The sequence below is a fragment of the Heptranchias perlo genome, chromosome 4 (assembly GCF_035084215.1).
Source record: "Heptranchias perlo isolate sHepPer1 chromosome 4, sHepPer1.hap1, whole genome shotgun sequence".
Taxonomy (NCBI): domain Eukaryota; kingdom Metazoa; phylum Chordata; class Chondrichthyes; order Hexanchiformes; family Hexanchidae; genus Heptranchias; species Heptranchias perlo.
This window is the reverse complement of record NC_090328.1, coordinates 38,056,787-38,082,521: the sequence shown is the minus strand read 5'-3', so window position 1 is coordinate 38,082,521 and position 25,735 is coordinate 38,056,787. Positions and strand designations below refer to the sequence as shown.

General features: G+C 41.4%; 1 protein-coding gene across 2 annotated transcripts in view; it reads left to right on the top strand.

Moving 5' to 3' along the window:
• Positions 1-11,369, top strand: part of hapln1b (hyaluronan and proteoglycan link protein 1b) — an 87,445-nt gene extending 76,076 nt beyond the window's left edge. For both annotated transcript variants that reach the window (XM_067982170.1, XM_067982169.1), the window contains one exon: positions 10,959-11,369. In XM_067982170.1, coding sequence (XP_067838271.1) covers positions 10,959-11,245 — 287 coding nt within the window. In that variant the 3' untranslated portion in view covers positions 11,246-11,369. The remainder of the gene's footprint in view (positions 1-10,958) is intronic.
• The last annotated feature ends 14,366 nt before the right edge of the window (positions 11,370-25,735 follow it).

Below are 25,735 nucleotides of genomic sequence, written 5' to 3'. Positions count from 1 at the left end.
CACACTCCCCTCCTCCTCCTCGTCATCAACATTATCATCATAGGAACAGGAGTAAGCCATTCAGCCCCTTGAGCCTATTCCACCATTCTATTACATCATGGTTGATCTGTATCTCAACATAGGGTTATGGTAGTGTAGTGGTTATGTTAGTGGACTAATAACCCAAAGAATGTGAGTTCTAAATCCCACCTTGGCAGTTTGAGAATTTAAATTCAGGTTAAAAGACTTGTAAATATAAAGCTGCTAGATTGTCATAAAAACCTAACTGGTTCACTAATGTCCTTTAGGACAGGAAACCTAATATCCTTACTTGATCTGGCCTATAAGTGATTCCAGTCCCACACCAAGATGATTGACTCTGAAGTGGCCTGGCAAACCACTCAGTTGTATCGCAATTAGGGTTGGGCAATAAATGTTGGCCTAGCCAATGACATTCCCAGAATTAATTTTAAAATAATAATGTTCTATTCTTAGGTTTTTTGCTATTACTAGGACAGAAACACTAAGCACAGTGGAGCAGAGAGTTAAATAAGTGTAATAATGATGTTGATATCTGATACTATAGTAATAACTTCTTTTCAGAAGTTGAAATATTGAGAAATATACTATACTCTGTAATATTGGCTGACAACTTATCTGCAGACAAAACACCTCTTATAATCAACCCCTATATAACCTCTATATAATCTTTCACCTTACCCTTGCAAGTGTTAGTTTCGTGTACATACAGTGCCATTTAACATTATATCAGCAGCAGCACTCTCCTCATATATTAATTGGGATTGGTGGTCAAATTTCTTTTGCTTAGGCAGAGGGTAGTGCCTCTATGTGAGGTCCAGTCACTAGTGGAGTCCCATAGTGATCTGTATTAGGACCATTGCTCTTCACCACCTTTATCAATGATTTGGACAAAGGCATCAGGAGTATAGTAAATTTTGCTGATAGCACTAAGGTGTATGAGGTAGTTAGGACTTTAGATGAAATAGACTTCAGGCTGATTTAGATACATTGATAGAATAGGCCCTTGGTGGAAGGAAATGTCCTTCAATGTGAATAAAATCTCTGGAATAGATTTCTAGAACGTGAGGTGAATATATATTCACATCAGGCCTTCAGAAGGGAGCTGGCTAAGTCCCTAAGAGTGGAAGACATCTCAAGTTATAGAAGGTAGGTGGTGCCAGCAGTGACTAGTGTTATCAGTTATTGCAATCAATCTGGAGTTTGCTTGATTGCTTTCGGGGGTCAGTGAAGAATTCCTCAGAATTTTTTCTTAAATTGACCTAAGGTTTCTTTTCTCTGTTTATTTGCCTCTCCCAGGAGATTGCATGACCAGAACTTGGTATCATTCTGGTAACCCTCCTCTGGACCTTCTCCAGTGCCTCAATATTCCCCCCACCATGTGAGAGGACTTGATGGTGCATGTAGGCTGCACGATGTTTGAATGGGACAGGCTGGATGGACCAGTTGGCCTTTTCTTGTCCTTATGCATATTCAGCATAATTAGTTGCCAAAATAACGGGTATTACTTTAGCACCAAGTATTACGTTACTTTTCCTTTCACCTACATCGTACCCTCTCTTCCACATTCTGTGTGCCCAGTATGAAATGCAAAGAAGATTGAAATAGAATAGATTCATTTGTAATTGGTTTAAAAACAGTAGTTTATAGTGAATCTAAATAAAGGAAATCTGAATCTAAATAAAGGAAATTACGAAAGTATGAGGTGTGAGTTGGCTAGGATAGATTAAGAGAACTTTACTAAAAGGGATGATGGTGGATAGGCAATGGCTAATATTTAAAGAACGTGTGCAGGAATTACAACAATTATTCATTCCTGTCTGGCGCAAAAATAAAACAGGAAAGGTGGCTCAACCGTGGCTTTCAAAAGAAATTAGGGATAGTATTAGATCCGAAGAGGAGACATATAAAATTGCCAGAAAAAGCAGCAAGCCTGAGGATTGGGAGCAGTTTAGAATTCAGCAAAGGAGAACAAAGAGATTGATTAAGAGGGGAAAAATAGAGTATGAGAGTAAACTAGCAGGGAACATAAAAACTGACTGTAAAAGCTTCTATAAATATGTCAGCTATTCACAATATATATCAATGATTTAGATGAGGGAATGGAATGTAACATTTCCAAGTTTGCAGATGACACAAAGCTGGGGTGGAATGTGAGCTGTTGGGAGGATGCAAAGAGGCTCCAATGTGATTTAGACAAGTTGGGTGAGTGGGCAAGAACATGGCAGATGCAGTATAACGTGGATAAATGTGAGGTTATCCACTTTGGTTGTAAAAACAGAAAGACAGATTATTATCTGAATGGTGATAGATTGGGAAAAGTGGAGGTGCAACGAGACCTGGGTGTCCTTGTACACCAGTCGCTGAAAGTGAGCATTCAGGTGCAGCAAGCAGTTAGGAAGGCAAATGGTATGTTGGCATTCATTCCAAGAGAATTTGAGTACAGGAACAGGGATGTCTTACTGCAGTTGTACAGGGCCTTGGTGAGACCACATCTGGAGTATTGTGTGCAGTTTTGTTCTCCTTATCTGAGGAAGGATGTCCGTGCCATGGAGAGAGTGCAACGGAGGTTTACCAGACTGATTCCTGGGATGGCAGAACTGACGTATGAGGAGAGATTGGGTGGACTAGGCCTATATTCACTCGCGTTTAGAAGAATGAGAGGTGATCTCATCGAAACATATAAAATTCTAACACGACTAGACAGACTAGATGCACGGAGGATGTTCCGGATGGCTGGGGAATCCAGAACCGGGGTCACAGTCTCAGGATACGGGGTATGCCATTTAGAACCGAGATGAGGAGAAATTTCTTCACTCAGAGGGTGGTGAACCTGTGGAATTCTCTACCACAGAAGGCAGTGGAGGCCAAGTCATTAGATATATTCAAGAAGGAGATAGATATATTTCTTAATGCTAAAGCGATTAAGGGATATGGGGGAAAAGCAGGAACAGGGTACTGAGTCAGACGATCAGCCATGATCATTTTGAATGGTGGATCAGGCCCGAAGGGCCGAATGGCCTACTCTTCCTCCTATTTTCTATGTTTCTATGTTTCTATAAAGAACAGCAAATTACTGGTTGTAAGCTTAAAGCACTAATTGCAACCCTGAGGTCTACTGATGTCTTTCTTTCAAATTGTAATGTCACCAGAATTACTCAATTGAATTGCTACCTTGTGATTCAGTGGAACTTCTGTACTGTCCTAAATTTGCTTTTGCTGTGGTAAAAATAGCACAGTGAGTTGAACTGTTAATGGTATAGATTAAGATGAGTATTTTGTTAAAGTCAGTGGGATCGAGATTTAGAGTGAATTCAAATCCTGAACTCATTATTAGTTTGGATATTAATGCTAATATGAGAGCTGGGGAATCTTCTGCCAGGCTGTTAGGGGCCTACAAATATCCCCCATCAGTATAATGCTGGACTCAGACTGTAGGGGACTTGGATGAATGCATATACTAGAATGCCAAAGAAAATAATCCCATTGAACCACTCTGGAAAATGAATGTGTATCATTTAACCACCACAAATAAAGAAAAAAAAAGTTTGGAGGAGGCCTTCAATCAACTTTAGATACAAACAACACCCATTATGCTGGATTTTCCTGTGAATACTGCCCAATTTTCAGGCAGTATTTTAGTGGGCAAGGGCAGAAAATGGGCCAGGGACCATTATGCCAGATCCCTGCCCATCTGTGCAGTTGCCAAATTTTCCGGATGGCAGAAGTACCCACCCAAATATAAGCAGGTATATTTAAATAGGGTGGTAATGATGATGTGACATCGTATAGTGTATTTCCCGTCATTATTACTTCAGTAGCATTGGAAATAACTTATGCATGTTTATAAGTGATGTCCAGTGTTGTTAGGTGTTGGGAAATGTGGACAAAACTTTAAATGGCCAGAAGCAGTTTAATGGAGAGAGGGACAATCGATATAAATCCCTTCATTGCTGGAAGTTCGCAGATTTGTGAATGCTGAGCACTGGGGATGTTGCCTGGCTCTTTAAGCTGCTGCAGTCATTTCCCACTCAATCACTCTTCTTTCCCCCCCCCCCCCGCCCCGCCCCATTGGCATGCTACAAACAACATAGGCATAAGACATAAGAAATAGGAACAGGCCATACAGCCCCTCGAGCCTGGTCCGCCATTCATTATGGCTGATCCTCAACCTCAACTCCACTTTCCCACCTGATCCCCATATCCCTTGATTCCCTCAGAATCCAAAAATCTATCAATCTTAGTCTTGAATATAGTCAACGACTGAGCATCCACAGCCCTCTGTGGTAGAGAATTCCAAATAGTCACGACCCTCTGAGTGAAGAAATTCCTTCTCAACTCAGTCCTAAATGTCCGACCCCTTATCCTGAGACTATTCCGCCTAGTTCTAGTCTCTCCAGACAGGGGAGACATCTTCTCAGCATCTACCCTGTCAAGCCCTCTTAGAATCTTTTATGTTTCAATGAGATCACCACTCATTCTTCTAAATTCCAGAGAGTATAGGCTCATTCTACTTAATCTTTCCTCATAGGACAACCCTCTCATCCCAGGAATCAATCTAAGCAGGATACCACTGGGTGCCCACCAAAAACCTCTAAGTTGAATTGACCACAGAAAATTTGCTTAGGTCAGTGCCGAGCCCTTTGGGCAAACAGAAATCTCAGCCTGCCAGAGGAAAAGTCTATTACTCCTTTCTGCTGGTTTTCTCAATCTACATTTTGGTTAAAATTATTAGATAAAGGAAAATACGACCTTATTTAACCAGTAAGAAACAGTGTCAATATGTTTTTTACTACATTACATTTTCTCTGATGTTTCCCTCAGAAAATGTAAAGTTGCATTACCCAATTTATTTTTTTGTTCTCGGGATGTGGGTGACATGGGAAGGCTCTATTTATTGCCCATCCCTAATTGCCCTGAGAAGGTGATGCTGGGCCTTCTCCTTGAACTGCTGCAGTCCTGTGGTAGTGGTGGTCCCACAATGATGTTAAGTAGAGAATTCTAGCTTTCTGACCCAGTGACAATGATGTCAAGGGCAGCTAGTCTCACCTCTCCTCTTGCATTCTTCTGTCTATGTCTGGATCATGGCTATGATGAGCTCTGGAGCCAAGTAGTTCTGATGGAACCTGAGCTGAGCATCAGTGAGCAGGTTATTGTTGAGTAAGTGTTGCTTTGTGGCACTATTGATGACACCTTCCACCACTTTACTGGTGACCGGAAGGAGGCTGATAGGATAGTAATTGGCTGGTTTAGATTTGTTCTTTTTTTTGCAGATAGGACATATCTGGGAAATCTTCCATATTGTTGGGTAAATGCCAGTGTCTTCAGCAGTACTGCCAGAATGCTTTCAGGGCCCATAGCCTTTGCTGTGTTCAGTGCATTCAGCAGCTTCTTAATGTCACGTGGAGTGAACCAAATTGGCTGATCACTGGTATCTATGATGGTGAGGACCTCAGGAACAGACAGAGTAAGATTAATCACTCTGCACTTTTGGCCGAAGATGCTTTCAAACAGTTCGGCACTGACTCTTGCACTCATGTGCTGGGCTCCACCATGGTTGAGGATGGGGATGCTCATGGAGTCTCATTCTCCTGTTAGTTATCTGAGTGTCCATTGGATGTGATAGTACTACAAAGTTTTGCTCTGGTCGATTGATTTTGGGGCTACATAGTCCTGTCTCTAACCTGCTGCTTTTGGTGTTGAGTGCTGCTTGCCCTGTTTATTGGCACCACTCGTACCTCATTCTACGATCTGCCTGGTGCTGCATCTGCCATGCCCTTCTACATTCCGCATTGAACCAAGGTTGCTCTCCTGGCTTGATGGTGATCATGGAGTGAGGGATGTGCCAGGCCATGAGATTACAGGTTCTGATGGTCCCATTGAGCCACATGAAGGCCCAGTTATTGGGTTGCTAGATCTGTCATTAGTCTGTCCCAATGATAGTGCCACACTACGCAATGGAGGATGCCCTCATGGTGGAGACCAGAGTTTGTCTTCACAAGGACTGTGCAGTGGTCACTTCTGCCAATGCTGTTATGGACAGATGTTTTGGCAACAGATAGGGTGGTGAGGAAGTCATCAAGTAGCTTACATCCTTGTGCTGGCTCCCTCACCACCTGATGCAAGTCTAGTCTGACAGTTATGTCCTTCAGGACTCAGCCAGCTCAGTCAGTGGTGGTACTACTGAGCCACTCTTTGTGGTGGACATTAAAGCTCTCAGCCAGAATACATTCTGTGCCCTTGCTTCCCTTAGAGCATCCTCCGAGTGAAGTATAACGTGGAGGCATACTGTTTTATCAGTTGAGGGTGGGGGGAGGAGTGTAGGTGGTGATCAGCAGGAGGTTCCCTTGGCCTTTTTGACCTGAAGCCATGAGACTTCACAAGGTCCAGAGTCAATGTTGATTTTCAGCTGATTTTAATTTCTTTAAGTAAAAACTGAAAATGATGAGTCCTAACTATATTGCTTGGTGCAGACCTTTTCCACTGGATAATGGAAGCCATGTGAAATTGGCAAAGGTTACTTCTTTTGAGATCCTGGGATTGCAATTTGATATAATCATGTTTGCTTTGTTTGGCGACAGATATAAGTTATGCAACCCCTGTGGAAGGCAGGAACAAATCTACTTAACTATTGCTGTTTTTACTGAAATTTTTCTCATTAGTTTGGTTAGGTCAAAATTTTACTTTATTGGCCCAGGAATTCTGCAGCCATTCCAATCTGCCATAATGGTGGCAAATCCAGCCAGGACCTGCATATGCCTGGTCCTAGCCTTAAGGTGGTGTTATGTGAGAGGGCAGAGCCTCTCTTACAAGGCCATCAATATAAGGGAGGGGAGGGCAGGACCAGGTGCGGTGTCTCCTTAAGCTACTTGTAGGCCCTCATTCAGAACCTGGCACATGATCAATGCAGGCACACCCGATCTTAGTAGGTGTACCTGGCTGAAAGGGGCATCAGTAAGTCCTACCTTGGAGTTCTGGCTGGGGTGAAAGATGTGGGGTTAGAAAATTTTTGGATGGGGTTTTAAGTGCTCCCCTTTCTAAGGGGGCTGCTTGAGGCATCCAGATTTTTCTTCTGGGAGTGAATCCAGCATACCTGCCCGATCAGAACAGATATGCTGGCATTTCCAAGGTCTTCGCTGGGGGCAGGAGGCCCCACAGATGCACCCTCAAAAGCCCACTTCTATAAATCCTTCCCCTGACCCCGTAAGCATGTGAAAGGTCAACAGCAGAGTTTCATGACAGGTGCAAATCTGGCATAACCACCAAGATTGCATCTCGACAGATTTTCTAGGCCATTGTATTTTCACAAAGAAAGGCATGAGACTGGAAGAACTGTTCTGTACCATAAAAAAAATTACAGCACAGAGGGCGTCTATTTAGCCCATGGTGCCTGCACCAGCTCTTTGCTAGAGCAATCCAAAACCAATCTTTTGCTATTTCCTATAGCTCTCTATCTTCCTTTGCTTTAAATATCTATTTACTCTTCCCTTAAAAGATGCAATAGTCTTCGTCTCAACCAATTCCTGTTGCAAAGCACTCCACATACCCACACAAATCTCTGCATAAAGAAATTTCTCCTAACCTCCCTCTTCAATCTATCAAAACCCTTTGTAATTTTTAAAGACCTCTATTAAACTTCCTCTTAGTCTTCTCTGCTCCAGTAAAAATAACCTGGTAACTCAATATTCTCTTCATAGCTATAATTTCTCATCCCTGGTATCATCCTGTAATGAACAGCAGCAAAATGTTTTTTGGAATAGCACAATTTAAATCTTTAAAAATCATGTAGCAAAAATATACTTAATGATTAATATATGACAACCAAGTTGCTGAATGTAGCCAGCTGTTTGTAATCATTTGCTTGTAGTATTTTCTAAATAGTATTGATATTTTCTTCGAACTGTAAGGGAACATGAATCCTGATAGAATTCAGCTACATTAAAGGTAAAAGCTAATCTACAGTTATTAATAACAAGATATTTAGTACTAATTAACCTTCTAAATACAATATTGCAGACATAATGTAAGGAATTAGATAATCCTGAAATTTTTTAAATATGCAGTCTAGTAAGATCCAAAGTGGATAAAAGTAATCATCAGCAAATCCTCAAAATTTGAGATTTAACAAACCCTGAATATGGGAAATGGAATTCAATCCAGAGAAGTGTGAGGTAATGCATTTGAGGAGGGCAAACAAAGCAGGGGAATACACAATAAATGGGAGGATACTGAGAGGTGTAGAGGAAGTGGAGGGACCTTGGAGTGCATGTCCACAGATCCCTGAAGGTAGCAGGACAGGTAGATAAGTAGATAAGGTGGTTAAGAAGACATACGGGATATTTTCCTTTATTAGACAAGGCATAGAATATAAGAGTAGGGAGGTTATGCTGGAACTGTATAAAACACTAGTTAGGCCATAGCATGAGTATTGCGTATAGTTCTGGTTACCACATTAAGGGAAGGATGTAATTGCACTAGAGAGGGTACAGAGGAGATTTACAAGGATGTTACCAGGACTGGAGAATTTTAGCTATGAGGAAAGATTGGTTAGACCGGGGTTGTTTTCTTTGGAACAGAGGAGGCTGATGGGTGATTTAATTAAGGTGGACAAAATTATAAAGGGCCCAGTTAGAGTGGATAGGAAGGACCTATTTCCCTTAGCAGAGAGGTCAATAACCAGGGGCATAGATTTAAAGTGATTGGTAGAAGGATTAGAGGGGAGCTGAGAGAACAATTTTTTAACCAAAGGGTAGTGGCGGTCTGGAACTCACTGCCTGAAAGAGTGGTAGAGGCAGAAACCGTCATCATATTTAAAAAGTACCTGGACGTGCACCTGAAGTGCCATAACCTACAAGGCTACGGACCAAGTGCTGGAAAGTGGGATTAGACTGGGTGGCTCATTTTCGGCCGGTGCGGACACGATGGGCCAAATGGCTTCCTTCTGTGCCGTAAATTTTCTAAGATTCTATTCTATGATTATAATCTCCATGGCCCAGGTACTAAATTGGGTTTTCTGAACATTTGTCCAGATTTGTAATGCTTCAAAGGTTTATTCCACATGACTAGATTAATTACATTTTCATCACTAGCTAGCTGCTTGTGAAGTATGAAAGCAACATAATTATAGGATATGTTGTGATTGGTTTTCTGCCATTCTCACTAATGAACTTGGGTTTCTCAAAATTGCACAGAGGAAGATCTGTCATATTAATTGGTGGATGTAAAATTCTATTAAAAATAATGGAGCTGAAAATCAATGGTCCTTCTAACACGCTTCTTGCAATTAGACAGGGGCCTGAGTACACTGCTTCTCCATCCTACGTCAGGGATTCCGTGGGGCTTTTAAGGTGTGGAAACTACACCTGCCCCATATAAAGCCAGAGCCGTGGGAGAGGCAGAGCCGGGAGGTAGGGCCTCCCAATGCTGGAAGTTCCCCACATCCCTGGCTCTCAGAGCAGCTGTGGTTCTCACCTGGAGGTCCAGGCTGTGATCATGGCTGGATCCCCAAAGAAAGATTGCAATATTTTTAAAATTATGCTTGTAAATGCAACCCCTTTGCAAAGGGGACTGCTGGGGTGCTTTAAAGTTCTTTCTGGGAGGAAAGGACCTGGCATCGTCCCCTAGAACTGATAAGGTGTGTCACAATTTGTTACATAATGAGGGCAGACAGGTGCCTTAGTGGCACAGCTGCCCACCATTCCCATGCAAATAAAGGGATCTCTGGTCAGTGGTGGAGGTCCGAGGTGGACACGACCTGGATGTGCCCACCACCCGTGGAGTTGCAGCCTCAGTGTTATCGACTATTTCTTACCAAAAGTGAAAAATATCCCCCTTAATTTTTTGAATATCTTTTTAACACAGAGGGGTCATTTTTTAAAAAACTATCAGCAGAGGCTCGCAAAATTGCCCCTACTGAATCATTGTGGTAGTGTTCACATGTAAAGTTTTTAAAGAGAGTTAAAGTTCATGGAATTAGTGTCAAAGAAGCTAGCTGGATCAAAAACTCATTTGGCAATGGAGAACAAGGTGATGAGAAATGAAAAAGGCTGTGGGAGGTTGAGGGTGGAGAAGGTAATGACTGGAGTTCTGCAGAGGGCTGATCTTTGCACATGGCTGTTCAGTAGCTTGATAGTATTCAAGGAGTCTGAAGGAATTAAGTGGATGGACTTTTTTTGTTGATAGCTGGGTATCTGACATGGAGGAAGACTCATCACCATGTTTAAGAGTCTCCAAGCCAAACTGATACAAATCCACACAGGTAGAGTTTCTGTTTGCCTGATATAAAGTGCACACTCTCTCCCCATAGGGTCAGACCCTACACACCTAAATCCAGAGAGCATAGGTGGAGTATTTGTATTTCCTCATATCATCAGCACTGCAACCTTTCTGTTGCCTCAACATCTTTCCTTCAATTTCAAACAGACAGTTGATAGAAAGAAGCAATCAGCATGGACATATAATGTTACATGGAGATTCAACTGTCAGAGACTGACAAAAGAAAATGGGATTTGGCAAAGCCAGGAGCTAGTTGGAAAGTGAAGGGAGACAGGAAAAGATATTACAATCTGATCCAATTATCCATTCCTTTGTAGTTATGGTTTTGCTGACCTACATCTATGGGATCTCAGAATATATTTCCTGTGTGTAGATCAGCCCATTTCATGTAAGGATCAGTAGTAGTTTCTTTAATATTGTAAAAACCAAAGAACAATATATGCACCATAAATGGAAAGAAACCAAGACAAGAGTGTATTATTCTGAGAATGCAATGCAGTAAGAAATATCCTGTATATTTTCTAAAATTCTGTTTAAAACACAATGGATAGAAATGTGCATGTTTTGAAAGACGCACAAAATGCTTAGGTTAAGAATTTTTGTAATAGCTCCCTCTTAAGCTGTGAATTCTTATAACCAGTTTACCATTTTTGAATTCCTCTTAGGGCGCTTTTACTATCTGATCAACTTTAGAAAGCTGACCTATGGCGAAGCCGTGCAAGCCTGTATTAAGGATGGATCAAGGATTGCTAAAGTTGGCCAGATGTATGCAGCCTGGAAGTTGCTGGGTTACGACCGCTGTGATGCGGGCTGGCTAGCCGATGGCAGTGTCCGCTACCCGATCACCAGACCCCGACAACGGTGCAGTGAAAACGAGGCAGCGGTCCGCTTCTCTGGTTTCCCAGATAAGAAACACCGGTTATATGGTGTCTACTGCTTCAGAAGCAACTGATAATTCATATAAAAGCTAAGATGGAGACGAGTGTTATTTTAATTCTGCACATGTGAAGGATGTACTTTCAATGATATGAACTCAAAACATATTACCAAAACTGTGATAAAACTATTTTTACTTACTGTACAATGCCATTTTCATACAAGCCAAAACATTTTTTCTTTGTTGTAATGTATCATACAATCATTAAATATAAAAAATAATATAATTTTTATAGGAAGCTGTACCAAGATTTAGCACCATTTTGCTTTTTTTTTAAGAGTAACATTTAGCAAAAGCTACCCTAAACATTACCCTGACCGTGTCTAACAGGTAGAACATTCAGGAATGGGTGGGGCATGCCATAGCTAGACCTTATTAAGAATTGTACAGCCATTCAATTACAAAATGGGCATTTCTCAGGCAATCTTTCAATCTTTTTGTGAAATATACAAACATTCAGGATTCATCTTGTTTTGTAAACTTTCTGAAATGTATTGTGTTTCTGACTTTCCAAGAAAGTTGGGCAAAACAGTGGAGAAACTTGACACTACACTCCAAATTCCCTCAGCGCACTAATAATTCATCCAATATTTTATCTATCTGATTTGGCTGCCGCTGATGATGCGTGCTTTTGCAAAACCATTAGATAGTGAACAATTTAGAGAAACCCTGTACTGTTCTAGTTTTGCCAGATTTGGTGATAAATCATACTTGATGAATTATCCCTGAACTTTGATAGCAATTATCGTTTTCAAGAAAATAAGAAGACCTGATTTTGTACCACTTTTTCCAATGGTGCTATGTGGCTTTGAACCATATTCAGTAGCAACATTTTAAAGTCAGTAAGTGGTGTTGTGTTGTACTAAGATGCTAATTTGGTGACCAAGAAAAGTTTGATCTAATATTTTTTGTATTTTTTAAGTAATGCAAAAATGCTTTATGACATAGTATTTGGGACATAAGCCTTTTGCTGAATCCTTTAAATAAATAAAAAAAACTAGAAGAAAATGAGGTAACAGAATGGTTATATCACTAAAAAATCAAATTTTTACAGGATTCTGTAATCTTCATTGTACCCACAAGTAAAATCTTTAAGTCAGCACTAAAACTGCAAAACTAAACTTGTGTAATTAGTTATAGGGCAAAAATAGACATTATCGTATGGTGCAATCACAGTTTAGTGTCAAGAACAAAATGTAAAAGCAAGCCCAAAATATATTTCCTTATGGCTTTGATGCAATTTTTTTCAATAAATTATTATAGATTAATTTTCAGATTTTCGTTGTTAAGCACAACGGTTTGATGCACATACATAGTATTTTTTTCTCTCCCGAGGCAAATTGTTGTGGTTATTGTGCTGAATAATGAATTGTCTGAGAAATGTAACACCTTCTTCAACCTCTTCACGTCATCAAAATCGGCTGAAGGTCACCAGTGTTTTTTTAAAAATGGATGAGCTGCCTTTGAAGAGAGACTTTATTCTATGGGTGTTAGTGATTCTGTTGCAACTCAAAACAGTAATTAGGTGCAGTTAAACAGCACTTTGCAGGTCATACTGTGCACACATTCCACTGTTTAACAATGAACTCATTAGAATAAAGTGTAAATTGTGCCAGTTTCGGTGTGTTAGCAGATTTTACATTGGGCGAAAGACCATCATAGCTTTCCTTGAGGTGCCTGTGATTTATTTTGGGGTTGTTATCATTTATGAAGGATCTCCAGTAACAGATCCTCAATGGTGTGACACTCCACATTTCTTTAGTTATGTGGTTGAAGAAATTACATTAATCTAATATTTTATACAACCTTTTGGAGCATTCATTTTCTTCCAATTTTATGTTTAAAAAGGGTTGATTTGACCTTTGTTCTAGTTCTTTTCATTTAAAAATTAAAAAGATTGTGTAGAGCTCCCTTTTTATTTTAGGTTTCATTTCCATACTCCTGTTGGATATATTTGCTGGCTAAGCAACAAATTTACAATGTGCTCCATGCAGCATTTATATCCTGCACATGTCAAAGGTTATTAATGGAGCTGTTCCATCTAACCAATAATCATCTGTAAAGCAAACGGTTGTCAAAACATGTTTACAACCTCAATTTCATAATAAGGAATAATACATTCAAACAAAGGGTTCATTCATCACTAACAAAAAGAGAATAAAAACTTTATTTAATGCCTATGGCTGATCAAATAGCCAGGTCGCAAGTCCATAAATCACAACAGACAATCTCTTTGTGGAAATTACAACTGGGTAGTGTTGCTCAGTTTGGAAGTTTTTTAAAATTGTACATTAATCATGAGCATGGTGTACTTTCAGTTTTTCAATGCCTGGTGCCCGATTCTGTTGCTTTATGATTTCAGATTACTATTTATGCTCTTTAGTTTTAACATCATGCACTGGATGTTATCTTTGATAATGAGGTATTGAAATATATCACCACCACTCACTTGTGACTCTGTTCCAATAGAAAAGAGATTTCCAGATTGGAAAAAAAAACTACCTAGTTCTAGATCTTACCTAGAGACCATCTCTTGTGATCGCTGAGCTCTATGATCTGCGCACCAGAACAGCCACTAGTTGGATTAGGAGTGACCATGAATGAGAATAAGAATGTGGTGTAGTTTTAATATAATTATATATCCCATTCATCTATTGTGTCAGAAATACATTATTGTTTTAGTGCAGGAATAGATCAACGGTAGTCCAACTAATGGAAAACCTTGTTCAATGTCCAAACTGGAGTCCAAACTTTGCTATGGATTCACATGCTTAGATTCTTTATATGAAATGACACAACAGTTTGGTAAAAATAAGAATATCTAATCTTACTAATTCATAAGAAAATGGTATTTAACAGTTAGCCATTCTGAGATCAAAGGACCACGTGTTACATGGTGGGTTCCCACTGGATGAATTTTTACATAAGTTAACCTGACTGTATAATGTGATTGCAAGTTTGTTATGATACTAAATTTGTCACTTGTATAACAGTTGTATTCCAACAGAACGTACCATGTGCCCATTATGCCATGAATGCTTTTGTGTTTTCCTGATTTTTTTAATCATTACTTATTTCTATATTTGCTTATAACCTGATACTTTTTGTGGTGGAAAATTAATTACTATGTAACTGCTTCTTGTCACATGATTACACTCAAAGCAGTTCCCAACATTGCGTCAGTTTATTAGTGGCATGATGATCTTGAATGCTAAATTGAACTAATTGGGGGTGATTTTCAATGGTGGTGCAATTCGGGAGGGTGGTGACATTTTCATGGTCAGGCTTCATCTGCATAACAGCAGCGAGCTGCCAGGACTTAATGAGCACTGACAGGAGCTCACCAATTGGGAGAGAACAGGAAATCCGATGGTTCCTCCAAAGAAATGAGCTGGAAGTACATGCTTAAAGGAGGATAGGGAAGGCAATTCTGGGGGGAGGGCATGGAAGGACCCGCAGCAGGCCAGAAGATTTTTGTGGTGCTAGCTGGAGAATGAATGTCCGCCTGGCCCCACAAAAATCATTTGGAAAACTTACCTGCAATGTTTCCTGGGCAGCCTCCAGCTGTCCCTTTAAGAACCATTGGTTAGGCCACTCTACATCCAGTACCGATGGGCAGAGCATGCGTCACTCACGCTCTGCCCAGTGGTACCTGAAAATTGCATCTGAGTCTTACAACCAGTATTTTAATATAAATATTTTAATTAGACTCCCACCTGTTTCAGGCAGGGCCATGAGCCACCGATTTCAAGGCATGTTCAAAAATCTAATTGGATGGGCCTCAGTCGGCCAGTAAGAGGTAGTTTTTTTAAATTGTCTGCTTACCACCCCATTTTTTCAGCATGAACAGGGTAGTAGTGCAGATGAAAATCACCCCCAATGGAGAGAATTTGTTGGGTTGGGGAATGAAACTATGTTGAATAGGTAGGTAGATTGTGCTGTTCTGAGGAGCAACATTGTGCTGAATGAGAAGGGAGGTTTTGCCTCTCATGACACAACTCTATCACGGTTGTAGTCGTTTAGAAGAGAGAGAATGCTGAGTTTTGATAGCAAGACTGTGTTGGTTAGGAAGGTACAGATTGCCTATTAGAAAATGATATTTTTCTGGAAAGAAGGAGTGACTCTACCAGGCTGAGAATTGAGACTTGAGTTGAGAGAAATGCTCCACGGACCAAGAAAGGGCAAATGAGGAATTTATCAGGTAGATGAAATTTGTCTCCGGAAGAGTTTGCCTGTGGTAGACTGGGGTTGAAAATGTTGTGGGGCTATTTGTGTATTTAACTGTTTATGATGGAGTGATTATTTTTTACCCATATTTGTGTTGCTGGTTCTATGATAAGATTGTATGCAGTCGGCAGTATGGAATGGTATAAAGGTCCCTTCATTAGGTACTTGAACTTCCATTGTGCTGTACAGTTCAATTACTTTCCTGGCTGCAGTCTCCATTTGTGCTTCTGTGTTCGATCATTATGTATCTTTGAATGTGCATGCAGCAGCATTAGCTGGGCAATGCATTTTTTTTGCAAAATATATGCTGCAGACAAATTTTCCAATAAGACAATATGAATGCTTTTTTTAAAGAGTTTGGCAATCATTGCCTGGGAAGTACTACTGTACGTTGTATGACTTTACAGAGATATTAATTCAAAGATAAATTAGTTGTATAAGAATTCAGGACAGTTATCCGACAAAACTGCAGGGCAGAGGATCCATATGATTAGCTACATTCAAAATAGTTGTGTCATTTTAACATTCCTAATGTACGATGCTTATTCATCTTCAGCTGTGTAGAGAGATTATGACTGACTAAAACATCTAAAAGTTACTAACAAAAACTGTTACTGTCTGTTATGTAATCAGACAAACCAAGGTGTCTGAATATCATCAATGAGTTGGTTCACATATCTAAAAGAAGAAATGAAAAGGCCATTAGAACAAATGTGGAGAATTTTTTTTTAAAATTAGCAGTTGCTTTTGAGGCTTGTCACAGAGAATGTCACAAATGATATTAAGGAATATAATTGGAAAAACTTCATAATAAATTGGTCTGAATTTACCGAGACAGTTATTTTGCTTGTAAAATGAATGCTCAAAAAAGCAGCTTGGAGTGTTTCAGTCATCAAGTCATAGTTCCTTATCTCATCTCAAATCTGTTAGCTACTGTGGAATGTAAAAAATAGTTAATGGGTGCGTATTGATAGCCTCACTTATCTGTAGCCCTTATACAGCATGAGCACAAACAGGTAAATGTTTGCGCTCATGCTGTATAAGGACTACAGATAAGTGAGGCTATCAATACGCACCCATTAACTATTTTAGATGAAGATTTAGGTGATTAGAACATACATGCTTAAATCCAATTTAGACATTTTTGTTTATTGATAATTTCTTTAAAACTATGTCAAATTATTTGTGTTGGATCAAGAGAGCTATCTTGTAACCTTTTCGCAAAAATGTATATACAATATATATAATGAGATAAGTAAATCCCGGAAGTGAAAAAATATCTATATTCTTCTTAAGACCAGACTATGCACAGCAATCCTTTTGAATACCATGCAATGTATAAAGATTATTGAATCATGCATTATACAAAATGGTGGATGGTTGTACACAAGGAACTAGTTCAAGATTGTGACACAGATTCCTGCAGAGATCCAGATTTTTCTTGTAGTAACAATGCTCCCCATATATTCTTTAACAGTTAAGCATCTCACCTCAAACATCTTTCTTATGGCCAATGTTAGTTTTCAAATGTATTTAAATATGCAGTCCCAGCATATGGGTCATTCAAATGCAGCTCCTCATTAGCATGCATTCTCTGCTTCAGCTGGTGGTACAATAACAAGGTAAAAGTTTGTTGCTGACTGTGTTTTAAATAGCGCCAAGGTTTGCTGCATAGGTCTTGCCCAAGGGAAAGATGCTGGTGTTCCTTTTTTTAGCTGACTGTACTTTTTTTTCCTGCTCTTACATACTGCAGTATTTTGTCACTCTGTATTATTCTTATTTTAACCCTCAGAGCACTGAATACTTTTCTACAACCTGCAGCATTCCGGTGGTGTCATTACAGAAATCTAATGTTATGGAGGAAGAAAATTCAAAATTATTTTTAGAACAAAGCACATAGAACAATTCGTTTTAATGGCACTAAACATTTGTCACACTGCTGGGTGCAGAAAGAGTCTTTCAGGACTCAGTGGGCCCTGTGCTATCTTGCTATGTAAATAGAATTTATAATGTGCTTCTATGTTTGTGTGCTATCCTTGCATCTATTTGCACTGTACCGCATTAGTACTATTAATGTGTCTTCTAAAAAATTACTTGGAATACATTAACAAAATGAAGCAACTGATTTAATATAATGTAAATTGTAGCATAACATATGGAAGTTAGGTAAAACTCAACCCCAAAGATCAATATTTGAAGGAATTTATTTCAAGTATAAAAAAAAAACATTTTTTTTGCATTTTGTGACAGGAGCACAGCAATGCTAATAAAAATATGAAAGTAACCCTATCCTTGAGTTTTATTTTGTAATTTATTATCTTGCTATTTTATCAAATGAAGTAATGATCTCTGTTTTCAAATGCAGCCCCATCAAATGATTCACAGAAGTCTAATGTATTTCACGCTATTTATGGGGGTGTTTTCATGTGATTGTTCATCTTTCAATTATTCATTTTGTGCAAACACAAAAAAGGGGTCGATTTTGAGTGCCCTCGCCAGGTGTTAACGGATCGGTAACAGTCTCAAAATGGGGTCGGTAGCCTTACCAACCTGCTAACACCAGTGATGCGGCCGGTTCCATTTTAAGAGGTGCATTACTGCCAGGTGTCCTCATTCAGGCGATAGGCCCCTTAAAATATGGAGATCGGGGTCCTATGACACAAACAGTGCAGATTCCAATCTGTTCCATGGACAATGGAAAAGAAGAGGCTCTCTAAAGATAAGTGTTCAATTATTTTTGTGGGCTCCAGAGGAGTAGGAATGCTGCTCCTCTGGGGCCCACAAAAATAATCTGGGTCACTGCCACCCCAGGAACCCCACCCCCGCAACTGCGACTGCTACTTACCTTGCTGGCAGAAGTTCCGGCCCGATTTTCAGTGTTCAATTTGGTGAGCTGGCAAATTTAAAATCACGGGGGCACCACCAGGTGGTCAACAAAAGTCAAAATCTACCCCAAATTGCTGAGCCCTTAAGGGTGAACAAGCCATTCTGTGTAGGAGTATTTTATTAATATATTTTTTGTTTGTGTTCAAATTATTGGCATGGTAGATTGTTGTAAATTGGCACAAGTATTAAAAAATGTAATAGCTTTTATATCTGATAAATGAAAGGACATTACAGTAAAACAAGTTGTTTAAATTACTTTAAAAAGCAAGTTAAAGATTTTGTTGGATGAGGTGTTAGAGAGAAGGAGCACTATTGGCTTTTATTATTAAATCTGACTGTGCCAGAAATGTCAGTTGTACTGTTTAAATACAAAGCCTGATCTTTTTGCTGCAGTTAAGCTTTGCTGCAGTGACTCTTCTGGTAAATGCGTCATTTACATTGGATTTGCATATTGCACCTCATTGGTCAGGTATTACATTGCAAAATTACAAAAATTGCGCAGAGCTGTTGAAAGCAGTGACTTTCACAGCAACACAGTGTCGATGTCCATAATGAACAAACTGATTTTTTAAAAGCTAGGCATAAGGGTTAATTTGCTCTGAACATTGTAACTATCACATGTGTTAATTGTTCTTGAAGGTATAGTGGTTTTGTATGTGAACGTTAACAAAACATTCTTAAGATTGCTCCTGGAAGTAGACAGGTCTAATGCACATTAATGAACTCACTCAGCTTTAACTTTTTTTAGCTTAAGTACTTGTTGACCAACAATTAAAGGGGAACGTACAAACTTACTCGGGACTTACTTGATTCCCACATGGTACTTATGTTGCTCAATTGCAATGTTGCATTAAGAGCACCAGAGGGAACCAACAGAGTTTTGGGAGTCAGCACAGTGGAAGATAGAATTAATTAGAGTAATTTAGTGAACAGACATATAGCCTCTTCTTGCTAGATACATTGGTGGGAGAGGAGAATGAATAGCAGAAGATGATGATTTGGGAGGTTCAAGGACATTAAAGGCAGACCTCCAGGTATGCAGAATAAGCACTGCAGACCTAAACATCAGTTAAAAAAAATAATGCATTACAAAGCTGTGTCTCAGCAGGCACATGACCTCTGATCTGTAGTCAATTCATGGTACCGGACTTACAACTAATGAGCATCATCCATGTAGCAATCACAGCAGAAATGAAAGCGACCACTGCAATAATGTTCTACGCCACTGGATCTTTCTAGGCACCAGCAGGAGACGTCACTGGAATCAGCCAGTATGCAGCTCACCACTGCATCATTGAGTGAATAGATACTCGCCTTTGCCGCACATATGCATATCCCAAAGTCAACAGTTAAAATACATGTTATAGCTGGAGAAGCAGACCCAATCTTTTCAGTTATGCGACATTTTCCCTGTATTTTGAGCCATTAGTTGTACTCATGTCACCAGTACATAGTGCCCTCCCTTCTACCAACAGAAAAGGTGACAGCTCCCTTAATATAAAGATGTTGGCCTCGATTTTCTTCTGCATTGGATTTAGCACTATAATAGTATCAAGGCTGCATTTCCAATGGTACTTGTGACCCCAGTGTGACTAGGGCTAATTTTGCTGGGTCCAACCACATGCACAATTGTGGTTGGTTTCCCATTACTATTTTAGCCCTCTATTAGCTGCCAATCTCTGGTCGAGGGGGAAATCTGGTGCAGTTGCAGTACTTAAGTGGATGCATCAGTCCCACGACATCCATTTTGAGAGAAGCAAAGTTGAAAGAAAAGAAACGAGATGTCACAGAGTGTATCATCAGTGCAAAGGACTCCAAAGTGTACAGAGTCCTCAGTGGAGATGAAGGTGTTATTGGCAGAGATAAGGAGAAGGCCCACAGGACAGGAATCCAGCAAAGTCCATAGTACAGATGCAGTAGAAGGAAGTGGCCGAGGCTGTCAGTGCCACCTAAAGAACCTCTCATGGTCAGTCAATGTCAAAAAAGTTTAATGACCTCACCAGGTCAGCCAAGTTAAGAGCACTAACATGCATCATTTTTCATAACAAAGTTGAATGCACAAGTATCAATGCTACCCATCTCATCCTCTCAGTGTTCCAAGTCATGGCCCAGAATTTCTTCACAGCTGCTCCTGTCCGCCACCGTAATTTCACTGGAAGTGCAGCGGAAACCCCATGAACATGGAAACGGAGTTTCTGCCACACTTTTGACAAAATTACAGTGACAGAACAAAGGCAACTCCAAAGACATTCCACGCCCATGTCGTCCATGAAATCTCCTCAAGGAGGCATGAGGCCCTTCACGTCTTTTCCCGCAAATGTTCCTCAACTCACACCCTCACACGTGCAGAAGGTAAGAAAGTCCCACTGATGGTTTCAATTCAATGCAGCATTTCTAATTACCCCCAATAAGGATTTCTCACTGACACCCTGAGTTGCACCTAGGATGGGAAGGTGCATTCACACTCTATGCTGAACTCTTAAAAGAGAAGACTGCGTACAATTCAAGGGAAAGGAGTGCTACGGGGTTGTGTTGGGGGGGGGGGGCAGTGCAGGAGGCCACTGGCCAGGACAAGTTAATCTTATTGCTAGAATACAGCTTTTTGTTCTATTTCTTACTACTGCATGGACTGCCTGCATTATAATTACATTAATTAGAATTATTGTTGTGCAAAAGGGTCAAAGTCTGGGACTTGAGCCAGGTTTGCATGGGTCAGGAACTAGAAAGCTGGAAAAAGTACAGTGCTAGAGGCTGGGAGACAGTGAAGATTGGGCTGTGGTTTAAAGGCAACAAGGTCACTGCTGTAATAAATTAATAAATAAATACCGTTGGGAATTTGTGCATATTATAATTTTTCTTCAGGTCAGCTAACTCACAAAGCAATTTTAAAAAATACATATTTTATTCAATACAATCACAGACTGAATTTCAAACAATCTCCATTATATTTATGATCCAGAATGTCCCAAAAGACCCATAAAACATGACCTACATTCATGACCAGGCTAAATACTGCCTGCAAATAGATTAAACACTATGCTCTAGGCCACTTTACTCCAATGTAATCTGACCTTCTTCATTTATTTATTTCCACACTGGACTTTATGTGGAAACACCATTGTTTCTAACAAAAAGGTGCACAAACTCCTGGCTTTATTAATTTGTTACATCTTTACCACTGCCCTCTTGTTTTTTGCCCTACACCCTTGCTTCCATCACCTTCTCTTCCTTTCCCCTGCCCACTACCCTCTTCCTACTTCCCTCCCCACCGCTCCCTCACTCCCTTAGCCTCCCCTCAGCCCTGTATTCTCCTTCTGTTGTGCCATAGTCCCCCTCCATCTCTTCCCCATCACCACCATTCTCTACCTGCTCACCCCAATTCCGTCAACCATCTCAGTTCATATCCCCTCCTTACTAAACTCCTATTCCCTCACACCCTTCAACCCGACTGCCTTCCCTCCCCTTCCATCCCCAACCCCTATCACTTCCTCCAACTCTTATCTCCACCATGTTCCCACTTGTCAGCCTCCTCCTCAACTTGTCTGCAACCGGATTTATACCATCAGGCACTTCTCCCCAGTAATCAGCTAGATCCTGTATTTTCTTGCATTAAAGCACTTACCACACTATTAGTAAACAGATATAAGGGATGGAGCTTGTTGTAGTTGTTGTGATCAGCAGCCAATCAGGAAGAATTCCATGATTCAAATTTATTTTCCAGGTGGGTTTATATGATGAAAAATATGCCAAGTAGTATTATCAGGGGCACTAATTTATCAGCACTGACGGTAGCTCAGGGATTTAGATGTACTAGGAAGAGGGCCAGAATCTAGCAGTTCTTTGAGATTGACCTCAGCATCTCAGAACACTGGGAGGTGGCTCCCATGTTCCAAGAATGCTGCAGAGGGGAATTCTGGAAACAATGGGGCAGGTCTTGGGATCATTGAAAGAGGGGTCTTGAATCTGGAGGCTTTGTGGAAGAAGATCGAGGTCTGGATATCAGAGAGCACTGCGAATGCAGTTAGGAATTTGTTAGCATTAACAGGGGGTTCTGGGATCTGAGAGTGGGGTCAGCAGTCCTGAAGAGTAGGGTCATGGGATATAACAGGCCTGGAATGGGGTATCTGGGAGAAATGGGGAGAAGGGGGGCGCAGTTCATGGTTGTATGGGGGGCTGTTAGATATTGACTCCCAACATTGCCAAAATCTAACAGCCTTGGGGGAAAAGGGGAATCTGCCACCATCCCCACCCCATTTCCACCTGTCAGCTATTTTCTATAACCCATCTGTAGTCCCTTTTGTGCTATCACGCACCCCACCATCACTTTCCCAATCATCAACCGGTTCTTGTCTTTACCTTTCTGCGTAAAACTTTTAATACACTATTAGTGCGCTTGCTGACTATACAATCATTAATAAACATAATTTTCAATCAAAAAATAAAAATTACCTCTTTTAACAGTAAAAGTTCGTCATTTATGCAGTTGCCAAGTTTTTCATAAAAGAAATTATATTTATGCGCCCAAAATGGTTCATAAGAAAAAGAAGGCTAGAATCTTGTGAAGTGTTTGGAAAAGATGACTAAAATCAGGTCAGATAGAGAGTGGACACGTCTTTTGCTCACCCCTACTACATTTAGAGACTGTTTAAGGGGTGTGACCAGGGAAATTCCTGGGTTACCTTGGGAACTCCACCCTTAATCGCTCTCCTAGGGCTCAACGGAACTCATGCAAACTGAGGACTGGCATTGTGTTCCGCTGTGGCCAAGTAAAAGACTCCAACGGTGCACTGGAAAAAGGTAGTTAATCCCAGAGAGGATTGATTATTTCTCTGAAAATGAGATTTGGGACAGGGTCTATTGCAATGGCTTCAGGCAGATTGGGACTCCCATAATTTTGAGCCAAATGCTTTGAAAATAGCAATAATGCTCACAAATTCTCACAGCCTAAGGGGCCACAGCACTTACATCATAGGAACCAACTAATACATGCATGGAAATCTGGCAAACTCAACAAACGACAAACTTTGCGATACGGTAGTGTAGTGGTTATGTTGGTCTCGATTAATAATCCAGAAAATGTGGCGCACCCACCTTTGCACCTGAATGGTGAGGCCCGAGCTGCCCTCGATATTGGGCCTCAGTCCACGTTTCCAGGGAGCTGGAGAGCTGTGCAGGGCTGCCAGCGAATCATAATTGAAGATCAGGCTGCTGCTGGTGTCACAGAAGTCCTCAGGTAAGTGAGGAAGGGTGGGCAATCAGGCCTCGGACTGGGGTGGGGGGGGGGGGGGGTGATCGGCGGCCGGGGGGAGGTAGTGATGGGCGATTGGGTCAGTAATGGTGACCGGGAGGAGGTAGCGGTGGACGATTGGGCCGATGGTGGTGACGGAGGCGGGGAGGTAGTGATGGGCGATTGGGTCAGTAATGGTGACCAGGAGGAGGTAGCGGTGGACGATTGGGCCGATGGTGGTGACGGAGGCGGGGAGGTAGTGATGGGCGATCGGGCCGGTCGTGGTGACGGAGGCGGGGAGGTAGTGATGGGCGATCGGGCCGGTCGTGGTGACGGGGGCAGGGAGGTAGTGATGGGCGATCGGGCCGGTCGTGGTGACGGAGGCGGGGAGGTAGTGATGGGCGATCGGGCCGGTCGTGGTGACGGAGGCAGGGAGGTAGTGATGGGCGATCGGGCCGGTCGTGGTGACGGGGGCAGGGAGGTAGTGATGGGCGATCGGGCCGGTTGTGGTGACCTGGGGGGAGGCAGTGGTGGGCGATCGGGCCAGTGGCGGTGGCCGGGAGGAGGTAGTGGTGGGTGATCACGTCGGTGGCAGAGGCCGATGGGGGTGATTGGTGGCCGGGGAGGGAAGTGGGGGGGGAGAAGCCCACGTTCTTTTAATGTGCGGTCGGGAGGAGCTGTCCTGCTCCTCCCCACTCCACATTCAGGTAAGTATCGGGGCTTTCCTGCTGGTTAGTACCACGTTGTGCTGTGTGGCTTTGGCACGTGGCAAGTGAAGGTTTGAAAATCTACAACGGGTCCTCCAAGATACTCAGGACCTTAATTTAAATAAATTATCCTGCACTTTAAATGTTGCCGACGTGCACTCCTGCCTCCAGCACATCTGCCTTATCCAAAATGGTGGGCAGAGCACTTCTGTCCGGAAATGTGAATGTTCTTCCTGCCCACCACATTGGAAGCTTAGTAGGCCATTTAGCGCACAAGAAATAGGCACTGCACAGCTGAATTTCTATAGACCACTGTGTTCAAATCCCACCATAGCAGTTAGAGAATTTGAATTAATTCTTTTAAAATCTGGAAGTAAAAGGCTGGTATCAGTAAAAGTGTCTATGAAGCTGTTGGATTTTCGTAAAAATGTCCTTTAGAGAAGGAAACCTGCCATCCTGGCCTGGTCTGGCTGATATGTCAGACGCAGACTCTAAACTGCCACTCAATTGTTTCAAACTTTCTCAGGGCAACTAGAGATGGGCAATAAATGTCGACCTTGCCAGCTACACCCACATCCTGAGAATGAATTTAAAAAACATGCTTAGAATGTATAGATGGAAACTCTTCCAGCTGTTCCAGGAAAATAATATCCTGTTAAGACGCAGACTTTTGAGACAGGCTAAACCCACAAAGTAAATTTTTTAAGGAAAGCATTAAGACACAGAAGGCAATTCAGTGGGTAAATTTAATCATGTTATTTTGAAGTATGGGCCCTAAAGGACATTAGTGAACCAGTTGGGTTTTTACAACAATCCAACAGCTTCATAGTCACTTTTACTGATACCAGCTTTTTACTTCCAGATTTTTGAAAAAAATAATTCAAATTCTCAAACTGCTATGGAGGGATTTGAGCTCATATACTGAGCTGTACAGTGCCTATTTGTCATGTGCTAAATGGATTACTAAGCTCCCAACATGGTAGGCAGGAAGAGTGTACACCTGACATAAATCAGCCAGGAGTGTAACGGAGGGGAAGGAAATCAGATGGGACCCAGAAATGCCAGGTCTCCATTTCATGTTGCCAGTATCCAATAAGGGTGGGTGGAACTTCTGTTCCCCCCAAATAGGGCCCCTGACATAAAAGGAGGCGGGGTTAGAGAGGACTTTCCTATGCTAAAATTCCATGGATCCTCATTCCACCCAAAGATTTGGATACCAGGAAGAACTCAGCATCAGGTCACTTCTGGAGTGAAGTGTAATCCATTGGGGTCTGCAGGCCAAGGTCAGGGTATGGAAAAGCCCATAAGTGCTGCCAGAAATATTTTTAATCGCCCCCCCTGATAAAAGGGGTCAACCTACAGAGGCTGCACTTTTGGAGGGGGCCTGTCAGCAGCCATCTGGCACCCCATCGCCCAACCTCCTGGAAATTTCTGTTAATTTGGCGCCAGAATTCAGAG